This window comes from Corvus cornix, chromosome 1, assembly GCF_000738735.6.
Source record: "Corvus cornix cornix isolate S_Up_H32 chromosome 1, ASM73873v5, whole genome shotgun sequence".
Classification (NCBI taxonomy): Eukaryota; Metazoa; Chordata; class Aves; order Passeriformes; family Corvidae; genus Corvus; species Corvus cornix.
This window is the reverse complement of record NC_046332.1, coordinates 37,800,088-37,814,698: the sequence shown is the minus strand read 5'-3', so window position 1 is coordinate 37,814,698 and position 14,611 is coordinate 37,800,088. Positions and strand designations below refer to the sequence as shown.

Here is a 14,611-nt window from a genome sequence, read left to right as displayed (position 1 = left end):
CAGATTTTTACACCTATATCCAAGGACATGTAGGTTTATTAAAGAACAGTGCAATGTCTTAAAATGTGAACCAAACCTTTTACTGAGCTTTACTGCAGACTCCACTGCTGCAATCAATACTCCGAACAGCCCTATTTTTCTTGGACAAAAGACATACATATATCCGATATTTGAGGAAGCCAGATGAATAAATCAATAGCTAAACAAAAATGTACTTAATCATATCTCTTCTGGACAGATGCAGGTTGGAAAACCTATATGGCCCATGTACTGTCTTCTGCTTAAAGCTTAGAAAGGAATCTATGTTTCCTAAATGGCAACATCCTGTTGCTGGGCATCTCTGAAGCTGGAGTGATCATAGCAGCAAGTAACTGTGTGCCTGCCAGCATTAGACAGATCTACTGCTCACACTTAAGTTTAGGTAGAGTTTGTTGTTGGAGTACTTTAGCATACATATATAACTTAATAACCAACAAATTACGTACTTTGTAAGTTTAACAGCTTTCCTGGAATATGTAGCAAAGATTCACACATTCACTTTAACCTTAAATCGACTTGGCTGCATTTTCTTACTTAGAGTCAGCCCAAGGAGGAATTTAATATACACACATAATTTATCTTTCCCTAATGGTTTTAAGCGGCGACCATTATTGGACATTTCTCATGGCACTGCAAGTGATCATTAAACATACATAATAGCCTTACTAAATGAGTAGATAGCTCTAATGCCAACATTTTTCGTGTTCGAAGGTACATTTGTGCATAGAGTGGCTGCTATGCTTAAAGGTGCCCCTTTACTTGACATTACATAATAAAGCCCTTTGAGATAACCACAGTGCGAGATATGTTTTAGAAAAACACAATTTTATTTCTTCTCTGCTTTAGCCCTAAGCGGTTCAGCATTATTCGAGCATCAGCAACAGCACTTCTTTACGACTTCAAAGTCAGATCCTAGCCTCAAATTGGCAGTGCACCTCGAGATTAAAACTCTGCCCATCACTCTGAGAAATGGGTGTTTTCAGCAGAAAGAAAAGCAACAGAGGTAACAACATGACAGTCTAACCACTCAGTTAGAAGGTATATTAAGGTTACACTAAGGTGCCTGTCAGGAACACTCTCACAGGAAACACTTTAAGAAAAGGCATAAGGAAAAGGATGAAACCATTAAGCTTGGAAAGAGTTCTGTAGTTGTTATTAACCTGGAAGAAGGGCAAGATTCCTCCCAACCAACCTTTTCAGCAGAAAGCTGTGTGTCAGGTGCACTGCAACCACTGCAAGCCCAAGAAATATTTTTTATTCTCAAAATGTGTAATCCCAACAGGAAGAAAACACAAATAGATGTCTGAGGTCTTCTATTTTCGACCATTTACAGCTACTGTCTGTTTAGGAACGCAGTGAGAGGTCTGTGCTCCGCAGTAAGAAAGCAGTGTCTCTGTGACAGAGTCAGCCTAAGCCACGGGAAGCAGCGGCAGGAGTTTTGGGGTGTCGCTGATGCAGAGAGAACAGCAGCTCAGGCTGTGTGCGACAGGGCTCCTCAGCACACCCAGTCCTCCCGCTCTGCCCAGCCAGCCCCTGTTCCCGGTGGACGTGGAGCCTGCCCTCCATTTTTATTTTCGGCCCATTATGGCAGAGTTTGATCAACTCAACAGGCGCTTCCGTCCTGCTGGTACGCAAAAAAAAAAAAAAAAAAAAAAAGGAACTACTGTCCTGATCCCACCTATTTTGGCGTTCTCCTTTTCAGCCTCTCTCCCCCGTCCTGCACGACCGCCGGGCCGGCACCTGAGCGGGCCGGGCGCGCCGCACACAGCCCCCGGCCCGCGGGGTTGGGGCCGGGCCGGGGCCGGGCTCCCCGGGGCGTCGGGGCCGGGCGCGGCTCGGGCCGGCGGTCCCCGGGCGGGCGGCAGAGGGCGCCCCGCGTTCCGCAGAGCGGGGCCGGGAGGAGCCTCCGGCGCGGCCGGGGAGGGACGGAGGGAGGGCCGGAGCTGCCACGTCCTCGGCGGCGAGCGGCGGGCGGGGAGCGCAGCTCGCGCCTCAGCCCCACGTGTGGCGGCGGAGCGGGGAAGTTGCCGGCGGCCGGCGCTGCGGACCCTGCTCCTCTCCCGCCGCTGCCCGGCCCTTCCCGTCCCTCAGGAGAACGCAACTCCAAGTAAGGGCGCGCGGCGGCCCCGCTCCCGCCCGCTGTCCCGGGGGAGGCCGGTGGGTGCGGGAGGCTCTGGGAAGGGGGCAGTGGGGAGCGCTGTGGCGGGACACGGGGCGAGCCCGCGGTGTCCCGGGGAGCCGCAGGGCTGCGGGATCGGCTCCCGGGCGGGACAACTTCCTGCGGACTTGGGCTCCGAGCGCTCCGTCCCGCGGCCGGGGCGCCGCGGATAAGCCCGGCAAGTTTGGGAAGGCGGAGGGCGGGCGGGGAGCCGGGAGCCGGCCGGGATCGGCGGCGGGCGGGCGGGAGCCGCCGCCGGACCGCGCTGCCGGGGCTGGGTGGCAGCCCCCGGGAAGCTCTGCTGAGACGCTGGCGAGGAAAGTAACTGCTCCAAAGACTCACAGAAGACTTTCGGGGTTTGTGTGTTGTTGCTTTTTCTTTTTTTAATCTACTTGGTTTTGGTTCCCAGTCGCGAGTACAGTTGTGCCGGGAAGCGACGAGACCTATGTTTAAGCAGCCTGTTGGAACAAAAAAATATCTCAGGAAAGCATTAAAGGTGACCCAAGAAAGAATGAAAACGATCTGTTCTGAATGTAAAAACATGGGGTTCGTCTGTCTTTTAAAGCACCGTGCCTTTATTTGTGCGTGTTTTGTCCCTGTGATGAGCTGTCATGAGTTCGGTGCATAGTTTTGTGGTTGTCCTTATTGTTGGTTACCTTAAAAATTTATTTTCTGCTGTATTTCTAAACCGGTTATAGTTCAAACCTTTCTCTTATTTTGTCTAATGTTTTAAATGTTCTCGTGTCAGAGTGATTTCTATTCTGTGGTTCCTATCCTGCCTAAAATTTGTATGATATTTTTATCGGTCTGTGGGGTGGTGCCACCCTGGGTCGAACCTCTAGGGCTTTCTGTGTTTTTCTCAATTTTGAAAATTTGATTGTCAGTTATTTTTAGCTTTGTTCAGAATTTCCTCCTTCAAATGAACTAGAGTCTTACAGGAATTCCCCGATGCTCTGTTGAAAAAAAGTGAAATGAGTTTCTCATTGGTACATTTTTAATAACTTTTTGCTCTCCCTCTCTCTCTTAATTGCCTTTTAGTGGCCTATTTATAACATACAGACCTCCTAAATTGAAGCTAAGAAGAAAACTGATTTTAGACTGTTCTCAACCTCTGTTGATTTCACTGATTTTTGTCAGATAAATGAACTGTTCCTTGCACAGCAATTTTACCTGCTGGTTTCCCTCATGCTTTGTGGGAAACATACAAGGGACATCTACCAACAGGAATTTTAGGTGCAGCTATCAAAATACTGCCCAATATTTTGGGTGAACTAGGAACTACCTGTTTCTTTATTGCATTTTCCAGCCTGGACTTGCACAGGTCTCTATTCTGCTCCTCGAGAGGGTTTCGGCAGAGCTGTTGGCCACAAATGCAGGGTGGCACAGAAGGGCATGAACAGCACTGGCAGACTTACAGAGATAAAGACAAGCAATTTGCAGAGCTGGGCAGCTTCAGATGTAGCCAGGGTGGACATTGGAAAGCCCTCCTAGGGAGTTCTGAGCGTACATTACACCTTTTTGGCATATGATTAGTGTTCACGGTCTGATGGGACTGGCTTGTGTGAGACATCAAATGTTCAGTAGTGACTGCACACCCACACCTCTTGCCTGTGGAACACCGTCTGAGCTTTGTACCTACCCCAGAGTGTGGGGTGGAAATGGGCCTGTGTGAGGTGATAACCCTCAGTCATGCTTCCTAGTTGATCACTGGCTCATTGCTGCTTGTTTGGAAGGGGGTGTGGGTGCAGTAGCACTGAGACAGTGGACTGTGTGTTCACTGGTCGCTGCTAGATCTGTATGCTAGCAAAACAATATTTTTAAAAAGTCTAATCACATTTTTCCATGCATTAAATAAACATGGAAATGTTTGTGTGTGTATATATATGTAAGAGATACACATGCTGATTAGGTGATATGACCTATCTTACTGGATGGTAGATATCTTTGATAATGGCAATGAGTAATGTAAAGCAGTTTCCTTATTAGTTTTCAAAAATTTCCCTTCTCCATTATCTTTCTCCCTTTCCTGTTAGTTTGAAGACCAATAAGGCTTGTTCCACTGGTGGTGTTCCACTCAGAAGCAGTGGTGAAAAGAAGGTGAAAGAGCTCCTCCATGAAGTCACAGGAGATGGGTCCTGATTCAGCAGGCAGCACTCACTGCTGTCATGGGGACTGAACTCAGAGAGATACATTGATCTTTTGCAGTGGTATCGGGGTTTGAGGGAACTAACCATGAATTCTCTCTGCTGAATTGGGCTGGGCTATGCTTTCACTGCTACAGCTGTGCTCCAGCTGCTCACAAAGCCATCTGAGCCCTTTGAGAATGGATCTGGCAACTCATTCAGGTCCAGCTGCCTCAGAATAAGACGATCTCTGTCTCCATACTAATCATGCACTGCAAGAAGCATCTCTGGGTGGACTGATGTCCATGACATGCAGTAGCAATTTGTGTTGCATGTCAATATAGATTTCTCTGGTTTTTGACTCATTATGGAAATGCTGTCATGCTTGGAGAAATTGTCCTGCAAAGAGATCTTGCCTGTTGTCTTCTCTGGAGATCCCCAGGGCTGATGGCTGTACAGGGCCACCAGAGCAACGGCAGGCCTGTAAGACCGACCACAAGTTCTGTAACCACGTGAGATTGTTTTTTACAAGTGAAAGATCCTGAGGTCTTCATGATGTTGTTTTGTGTTGCTTCTTTTTTGGTTTGTTTCGGTTTGTTTTTGTTGGTTGGGGTTTTTTTTCATTTTTTAATTGTAGCAGTAACAGCTTCCCTGTAAATGTTGCATAAACCTGAGAACTTACCTTCCTTTCTGCTCATTATGGGAAAGAGTTATGTTTGCAGATGTGGCCTGTGAGAGGATTTGCTGAGCTCTTAATCCTGTTTGTGGCTGATAGGCCATGCTAGTATGGAAAGGCATCTCTTTCAGTATGTAAAGGTCTTAACTGCTCGCCACCTACCTTAGGGAAATGTGCTGTTAAAATGCTGTAAGTGTCTTAGCAGTAGCTACAGGCCATGTAGTTGTAGATGTAAAATCCTGCAACAGTGCAGACCTCCTCCCCCAGCCTTTTTTTTTTTTCTGGTTGTTTGTTTGGGTTTTTTGAGAGATATTTTTACTTGTTAAGACAAAGCATAAAATAATTTCTGTAGGTAATAGAGGAACCAGGCTTTGTATATTGCATGGGGGAAGCAACCAGAGATGAGATATTTGTGAGCCCTTTCAGCACATGTATATCTTGAGGGGATGAGAATGTGTGGTAATATTGTCTCTGTTGTCTTTTGCCCTATCACTAGTTTAGTTTCAGGGGGGGTTTTTTGGTCTTCTTTATCCTTCTTTGTTTGTTGTATTGTATACCCACTTTAGGTGCAAGGAAGTTAGTTAATTCCTGCTCTCTTAAAAGTGTGAGCTTTTGGGTTTCTATGTACCTAAAAGTTCCTGACCACATTGTCATTAGAAATCTTGTAGAATTTCTCAAAAGGTAGAGCATGCCCCAAACAAATTATTCTGCATTAAAGTTCTGAAAGTACAAGCATAATGTTAAGTATATTAGCGACTTGTCAGAGGGCTTATTTTTCTAGTCCATCAGTATGCTGGTCAAAACTTAATGTAAATGAAATCGTGTGCAGTGATCTTGCCACTGCAGTTTCCGGTGAGTGTAGGGAACGCCACTTTTTAAAATTCATGTGTACTATTTAAGTAGCTACTTCATTGATGGGGGCTGCATTCTTGGGGCCAGAGGAGTTACATTGTGTAGTTTTGTGGTGAGATTCTTTAGGAATAAAAAGCTGCTAAGTACCTGCGTGCTTTCTTGTTTACTCATACACTGCATGAGAGGCATGTGCAAGATAGGGACCTTACTTCCACGTTAGCCAAGGTTCGGTGGGAGATGTTGATAAAACCAGCAACTGGAGCTGGATTTGTAGGTGGAAGATAGAGGGTAAGTGATTTGTGACACTGACTTTTGCAGTATGCAAGGAACTTGATTGTTAGGTTTCTCGAGTGGAGGTTGCTAACAGTGCCACACTTGTGTTTTCCCCTGTTCCCCTGTCCGTAACAGCTGCTTCTGTGACCATAATGCATTCTCTAATTGACTTATAAAAACGAGACACAATAGTATGGAAATTCAGTGAAAGTGTCAATCTTGAGAGTTTGAATTTTTTTTTTTTTTTAAATTAGGTAGTAACTATAATGCTGGGCTTTTCCCAGTCCTCTGCAGGTGCTTGTGGACCTGAAGGTAAAGGGACGCAGCAGAGGAGTCTGATTGCATGCAGAGTGGGTGGGTTCTGATCTGCTCAGGTGGGTATTGACTTCGTGTATTATGGCAGAAGGTCAGAGGAGACAGGTTTAGAAGGTTTTGTGAAATGGCCAGATGCGTGGAAGCAGTGGAAGCAGAACTCATTATTGGACTTACCAAAGCCTGCAAACCCGGCTAGAATGTGAACTCGTGACTGGTGCCCTAAGCCTTAGTGCCAGCTAACCTCTTACCTGATCCCTTTCATGATTTTTATTTTATCTTGTTTGGATTGCACATGTTTTCCATTAGACTTTTTCTCGTGATCCTTTTCTTTGCACTGGTATTTTTCTTTCCTGTTTACCCCCAGCTAGTCTTTGTCAGTTTGTCTGATTTTTTTTTTTAATTGTATTGTTAGATTTTTCTCCTGTGTACCACCTTGTTTACATTTATTCTTCCTTTATTCATTTCCTTACATTTTTCTACTTTTAACTCTTATCCTTAGAGGAATCAGTTTCACTCTTAGAGACCAGCTCTTTCTTATTGATTGCCAGCTGCTTTTATTAAAACTAATTTGCATTCTCTGCTCTTATTGTGCTAGACAGAGGACTAGTGATTTTGAGTAAAGCTCTTTCCCGAAAGGCTTTGCTCAGAAATTGTCTCTGTATTTCAGAAAAAGAGTGGAAAATAAAGAGCAGCATCAGTGCAAAAGCTGCTTCTGCCTAAACCACTGTTTTGTGTCTTTGTCACATGAAGAGTAGAAATGTGGCCTGCCCTGCTGCAGGCACAAATGACTTTTTCAGGCTGAAATGAGCTGGTGTGGTGAGGGGGAGTGCAGAATGATGTGGCCTTATGTTTACTTAGGTGGGTGCCCCTTAGACTCTGGCAGTAACAAACCCAGTCCAGTTTGATTGTGACTGTTCTGCCTTGGTACTGCTGTGATTTTTGATTTTTTTTTTCCATAGACTAGTCTAAAAAAGTTTATGAAGAATAAAGACATACTACAGTTAAAGAGCTGAAGAGCTGTGGTTGCATGATGGTAAACTTGGGGAAAAAAACTTAAATGAGAGGAGGTGGCTGGGTAGGCTTTAACACTCAAAGTACCATCTGCCCTCAGATAGGCTCTTTTGAGAAGGGTCTCTAATAAGGCTCCTCAAGCCTTACTAGTTGCTAAGAATAAAACCTTTGTGTTCAGGTCATGTTGATTTTGGGCTTTGTATCATGCTAGAGGATAATCATGGTTTGGATGTACCAGACCTCAGGGTATCTTCTCCCATCTCCTTCTTAGACTGCTTTTGGTTTATAAATTCGTCTTGCTGCTTTTTCACCCAATGTCACTTTGGTTTGGCACCTTGGCTTTGCTTGTATATTTGGAAAGGAGTTCTCTGACCATGGTACAGTGCTTCTTGTCAGGTCTGGAGGGGAGGTGTGTTATATAAATTTGTTATTAAAACTCTCTGTAGTGCTTTGCCTCTCAAATGTTTGTTCTTAGCATGGCTCTTTACTGGTAATTAGGTGCCAGAAGCATCATTGCCTCAGGATAGATCTTTTACTTGACTTTGACACCCAGCTAGAAAAGTAACAAAAAGAAGGAAGCTGCAGGTCGGAGTTTTTAGTTATAAAAGTGCACCCTCAAACACAGATCAGATACATGGCTGTCATGATACAAAGAAGATACAAGATCCCAGAGTCTTTTATTAGACTTACTGGTGCCAGTATAAAATACGACTCTGAGCCTGCAGTCATGCCACAAAAAGGCTCAGGAAATTCACCTGTGGTTGGTTGTTTTTGCAAATTTAAGTCTGCTTAAAGACCTATTCATTTACTGTGCTGGGTCTTGCCATCAACTCAACCTTCACAGCCTACTTTGAATGGAAAAACACGCAGTTAAACTCTAGCATGGTTTAGCACAAAAACTGCAGGATAAATGTGTCTGAAGTGGCTTGTGAGGTTTAGGTGTTAGTGCTGCATAGCATCAGAAAAACTCAAGTTTTCTGAATTCATAATTGTTACAGGAGAGGCTTGTATTTATACTGTTATAACTTGAGAAGTATGTTTGAAGGCTTGGAGTCTTAGAGTTGCTTGTGATGAAGTACTTTAGCATAGAGGAAAGGGCTGCATGTCAACTTTTTTGCCTTAATGTTAGGGTTTGATACTGTTACTCAAAAGTCTTGATGTTGGTTCTTGCTGCTGAATTATTATTTCAGTCTGCAGAGCAAACAGTTTCCCTCAATTGTTTAAGTCTTTCCCACAGTGGTAAGGTAAATACTTCAGAGTACAGGAAATGGTGTCTGTAAAAGTTAAGATTTGATCTGAAATCTGATTGCCTGAACTATTGCGAAGTCTTTTACACTTCTAAAAGTTGAGGATGACTTAGTTTTTTCTGCTGATAATTTATTTAGCATGTTAAACTCATTGTACACTAATCTCCACCAGAAACACTTTTGCTTTTCTTTTAAATCGCATTATAAATTGAGGAAGAGAAACAGAAATATTTGTATACAATCATTTTATTGTTTTTTTCCCATGTCTTCCAGCTATAGCACTGCCTTCCTGAGTTGGGAGACAGTGAAACCTTTATGTTCTGTGTCCAAACAGAACAAAATGCAGAAGCCAATAGTAGGAGTGAGAATCCATTTGACTTTTAAAACTCTTGCCTTTGTTAATTACAGGATGGGTTATTACTATTGAATATGATGGTTTGGGTTTTTTTTAAGACTTTAGTATGAGTTTTCAAACACCCCAAAAGAGCTGTAGGAATAAATTTTGGAGCATATGCAGTAACAAGTAGAAATATTCGACTTGGTCTGTGCATCTTAGCATTGATCTCCTCCTGAACTGATTACACCCCTCCTAACACACAGAGGGTGTAGCTGCACAATGCCTTGCAGACTGACCTACACTTCTCTGCACACCCTTCCAAGTAATAAGACAGGAGCAGGATCTTCTGTGTAAGCCTTTGAGCTTTGTTATTTCCGTGCTGTGCTCAGTGTAAAATGCAGGGCTGAGAGACTGGCCTTCTTTAGCTTAGGCACAGCATCTGGAGCTGCTTTGCATCTGATCCCCTCTGAACAGGAGTGAGGAGAATTGGGTCTGCTTGTGGTGTAGCACCCTGTCATACCCCATGCCTGGTTCTGGTAAATCAAAGCTGCTGACAACTGGCTTAGCTGTTTTTTTCATGTTCTCTTTGGAAAAAGATGATCTTTAAGGTCCCTTCCAACCCAAACCATTTTATGATTCTTTCTATATGTTCCTGAAATGCCCAAATGCCAGTGGGTGGTTAGTCCCAGCTGTCCTTTGTGACTGACAAAAATTTCTGTGTGGTTTGGGGAGGGATGTGATTTCTTTGGGGTGGGCTTTTAAAACTTTTTGTTCTGTGGTGGTTTTTTTGTTTTGTTTTTGTTTTGTTTAATTTTTTTTTTAGTTGGTTGTTTTGAGGTGTTTTGGGAGTTTTTGGAAGAAGGTACCTGTGCAGTCGCTGCTAAGCTTTTTACTTCTGGATGTGTTTTGGCAAAAATTGTTCTTGGTTGTTTTTTTTTTTTTCCAATGCCTTGCGGAACAGTTTAAAAAAACCCAAAACCCTGGCCCCAAAATGCTTTTCTACTTGATGCACTTCCTTGAACTTTTCAAGCACTTTGTGCTTTTGCAAGGATATAAACCTGGATATTTTATATATTCTGTGTTGCTGAACTAACTGGAAAATTTGGGGGGTTGAGAGATAGGAGCTTTGATGATAAATGCATTTTTCCCTTCTATAACTTTATCTGTATTCTCTGTGCTGGGCACTCCTGAAGGAGAAATTCAGTGTGAAGAGAGGTCTTGTGACAGTTTTGCCCTTAGCAACCCTTAGAAGCACAGGAGAGGAAGAATTAAAGGAAAGAGCTGCAGTGTGCAAAGTCTGAAGAATTAACATCAGTCCCTTTTTCATGCAGTGGAAAGAAAAGAGTTGACTGGAGGAAAAAGTCTTTCCTGTGGTACTGGTAGAGAAGTACAGACAATATTTGAGACCTAGATAAGGCCTCACAAGCAGCAGAACTCACACTGCAGAAGCTTTCTGGGCTGTGATCAGTGTTCTAAAATACAATTTACGAAACAGTCAACAAAACACATTTTCTAGGGGTTTCCAGTTAGTGAAACCCGTTCATATGCAAACTTCAAATGTATTTGATAATCCCCATATAATGCAATTCAAAAGTATTCTTAAGCTTAACCTTATTTTAATTAAAAAGAAGCATCATGGCAGAATATACCACATTGCATTTTTGCTGAACAGCATACCATCTGGATAAATGACTGCAAACTTTGCCACATGGCATTTATTTGCTCTTGTACTTTATGCCAAATTTTATTTGTTGCTGGGTTGTTTTTTTTTTTCCTTGTGAAATGAGTGGGTACAAACCTTTTGCTGAATATTTCCATCCATGTTTTTATTCATTGTGTGAAAATAATACAATGCTCCGTTACCAAAACCAAATAAAATCAGGTTGTAGGCATGTATTGTAATGTCATCAGCATTTTTTTCCTGTCAGCATTTAATCCTTTAAAATGGATGCAAAGGTGTGTTTAGCTTGAGGAGGGATGTAGTGGCTTCCAAAAAAAATGCTATTTATGAAAGTTTATTTCAAGTTGTCTGCAGGAAAGTGCAGACAACGTGCAAGGATCAGTTTTCTTTGGAACATACCTTTGGTAAATATATTTTTAACAGTTGCTAATCTGTTTCCTGCCTAGGAAACCAAGGAAGTCAAAGAGAAAAGGAGATTATGGACATATTTGTTATTCAATGCTGTGTTGTTTCTCTGACTTCCATCTCCTATGCAGTTAGAAGCTCTGCAGGAAAGGGATATGTGACTTGTGTTGAAAACTTACAGGTTTCCTGTTTCTCTGGGCATGTAGGTTTCTGGCTGAGCAAATTAACTTTTACTGCTGGGCTGTATCTCTCCATATTTTCCTTTGCCCTGGAAAATTTTTGGTCTTCACTGTTCCTGATCACCCCAGACAGTTGGCAATCTCTTCGTCCAGTCTCACAATACCGGCAGTGTAGTGGCACCAGCTATGTGCAAGTCCCTTTGAATTCTGCTGTCAGTTGTATTTCTTGTGAATAAAGTGTTTCAGAATTCCAGGGAGCCCTGAATATAAACGTATCAATTATGTGTCAACACAACAGCATCTGTCGTTGAAATTGGTATCGTTTATTTGGCATCAGCATAGCAAAGATTTGGCTGACAGCCAGAGTGAAATATTCCAGCAAAAGCTGTGGCAACAGGAGCCATCTCAGAAGCAATTCGCTGAAATTCAGGTGCTCTAACATCATCTTTTAATAAATTCTTAAGACATGAGGGACCTAAAGCAAAAAGCCTTTCATGTTCCCCATTCTTGTCTACTGTTATTTCTTTTTCATGTCCTTTTTTTCTTGTTATTCCTCTCTTGGAAGAGATACATACAAGGGTCTGGGATGTATATATCCCATGATTTAATATCCTTTTTTGGCTTTCCACTTCTTATTTCAACGTCATTTACGTAAGTTCCAAAGGAATGCAATCAGTGATGCCTGCTTTGGGAAGCCTTTGCTAAGTATGAAAGAGGCAGAGCTCTCAAAACTGGAGAGTAAGAAATTGCCCCTTGTAAAAGATGTGTATTTGGGGGGGTTGCGTATTTTTTATTTTCTGAATAATTTTGTCTCTTCCTTGCTTTTTCCTAGATATTTTTCTTAGATTTAAGTAAGTTTCTCATTCCCAAAGATGTATGTCAAAACAGTGATTTCAGAAAGTTAGGAAACCTCAAGTCCATAACACGCTCCATTTGCCATGGACATAACTGCCATGGTTGAGTACGTATTTTAGCATACCTGTGGGAAATGGGGAACTCAGATCACTTTTTTTATGGATGATCTTTATCATACTTCAAGGAGGTGAAGAGGAAACTCTTCAATTTAATGGTATAGCTTGTCACCTGGTTGATTCTGATACCTGTTTAAAAACAAAAACAGGAAGATCAGAGTTGGAAAGGAGAAAATATAGCAGAAAGACTCAGGATCCTGTAGCATATCCAAATGTTTACTTCATGCCTTTTTTACTGACTCTGGGCTCCAAACAGTCCCCCATCCTTTCATCAAATTAAAGCTTTTCTCTTGGGTGCTAAAAATCCATCCTTTCTAGGAAAGTGTTAAGAACAATACAGGGGTAAAAGTAGTTGGGAGAAAATACACATTGGATTTTCAGTGCTGGAGGAAAAGCTTGTAAAATAAAGATGAAATGGGGTTTTTTTAAAGGTTTTTAGGGTTTGGGGTTTTTTTTTTGTGGGTTCCTCCCCTCTTCCCTGAGGTTTGAAGTCGTATGAAGTTGAGTTTCTCTCAGAGAGAACAATGAAAAGGAGGGAGATCTATCATATTGTCTGCATTTTAAATGGGCTGGTTTCTCTTTGGTAGAAAATAAATAGTAAATTTGGATTAGCTCTTAACTTCCTACTCTCAAAAGAAATCACAAATCTAGAGTTAAGTAATGAAACCTCTTTAGGAAAATCAATGTAACCTTTATCCAAGCTCAATTTATTCAAGAGGTCAGCTTTGTTGCTGCCCAGGCATAGCTTGAATTTAATGATTAACCTCTTAATGACTGTTCATGTAACTTCCATCTGGTATTTTATATAAGCATAAGCCAAGATGATAACAGAATGCTGTAGCAGAGCAGTTATGTGCTATTCAGGGAAAATCTCATTCCAAATCCTGTATGCAGCATGCATCAGCCCCAGTGAAACTGAGTGAAGCCCATTAAGAAATCCGATTAGCTGTCTGCTCTCTAGGTGAGTTAAAATCTCTGTCCAGTGTGGTAATCAGTGATGTCTAACTGGTGGCTTATCTGGTAATAGTGCTGTCGCCTTTTATAGAGGCGCCTTTCTTGCAGTTCCACCTGACTTGTGTATTCATTTCAGCCACGTAGAACACCGACTGGCCAAGTGAGACCCTGTAATAAATTTTAAAATCCTTTTCAGAGCTGAAGCTGGCACTGTTGCGTTCTGTTGTGTTGCCCTTTGTTCCAGCAGGTTTCCCTGTGAGATCTGCAGGTGTCATGTAAGCGGTAGCAAACAAGAGGGGGGAGAGTGCTTTGTGTGAAAGCAGCATGGAAAAGTGCAGCATTAGGTTCAAGTTTCAAAGCAAAGTAATGTCAAGTACTAGTTAGTGTGCTTGCTCCAGCAGTAGTTTTCTATAGGTGAAAAGAAAAAGAAATATCATTTTGGGAAGAAATAATGAAAAATATTTCAAAAGTAGCTGTAGTTAATGTAATAGCCTGTAAAATCTTAATTGTTTTCCTGTTAAAAAGCAGAGTGTGAGGAAGTGCAATTCTAATGTCAGCAGTTTTTAATGTATTTATCTCCATAAAATACAGATCTGATGTCCCTTCCCTATCCCTATCATGTCCATGGAGAGACCTGGCTGAAACCTGTGGAGCACCGCAGTAGCAATCGAGATGAGCTGCCAAACCACTTTCCATCAGCTCTTGCCACATAAGTATAGTCCTGAATCTTTTGAAAGTGTTATCTGTTGGTAGTTGCTCCCCATCAGTGTTTGTTCATCTTCTATCTTTTCCTTTCACTCGAAGGAGGTGAATTTAGACTGCAGCTGTCTTGATGGTTGGGAGTTTCTTAATTGTTGTATGCTCTTTGCTTCCATCAAGTGGGTTCCATCAAGTTACTGTGATCTCAGCTTTGTACCTTATTTTGTATTTCATTCTAAACTTGCTGTTGTGAAATATATTAATATTCGGTAATTTCTGTTTAGGTTTATGAACAATCTTGAACTGTTTTTAGCGTCCCCAGCTGGTTGAAACTTCAGTGTGCCCTCAAGGAAAGTGAGGTGATACATATGGTACAGCACAGTAGATAAGAGGATGCTTCTCTCTTCCCCTTCTCACAAATCTGCTTTGTGTTTGTAGTTCTAGTTTCAAGTCTTGGTTAATTTGTGAAAAGAAATCTCACTTCTCTGTGGGAAAGAGGGGTAAGCAATGGCTGATGGCCTGTATCATAGGAGGAGTAAGCAGATCTAATACCTCCAGGCCTTTTAGGAAAAAGATGGTTCTCGGAGTCCTGCTGGAGGTGGTGTATATTGTCTTCACCTCAAAGTGCACAGAATGTGCTTGTTGATTCTCTTGGGTCTTGGAGACCCATGCTCAGGAGTATGGGTACAGT

The 14,611-nt window shown here is 42.4% G+C and overlaps 2 protein-coding genes across 5 annotated transcripts in view; one reads left to right on the top strand and one right to left on the bottom strand.

Moving 5' to 3' along the window:
• The window catches only part of CEP295 (centrosomal protein 295), a 67,152-nt gene extending 65,358 nt beyond the window's left edge, over positions 1-1,794 (bottom strand). The window contains exon 1 of the mRNA XM_039563296.1: positions 1,718-1,794. The gene's annotated coding sequence lies outside the window, so the exon portion shown is untranslated. The remainder of the gene's footprint in view (positions 1-1,717) is intronic.
• Positions 1,795-1,988: 194 nt separating this feature from the next.
• The window catches only part of SMCO4 (single-pass membrane protein with coiled-coil domains 4), a 29,289-nt gene continuing 16,666 nt past the window's right edge, over positions 1,989-14,611 (top strand). Inside the window, exons 1-2 of one of the 4 annotated variants that reach the window (XM_039563253.1) lie at positions 1,989-2,146; positions 2,607-2,693. In XM_039563253.1, the coding sequence (XP_039419187.1) occupies positions 2,643-2,693 (51 nt within the window). In that variant the 5' untranslated portion in view covers positions 1,989-2,146; positions 2,607-2,642. Of the gene's footprint in view, positions 2,147-2,473; positions 2,554-2,606; positions 2,694-13,126; positions 13,229-14,611 lie in introns of those variants that run through there. The other 3 variants (XM_039563256.1, XM_010400650.3, XM_019286459.2) reach the window with 3 other exon arrangements.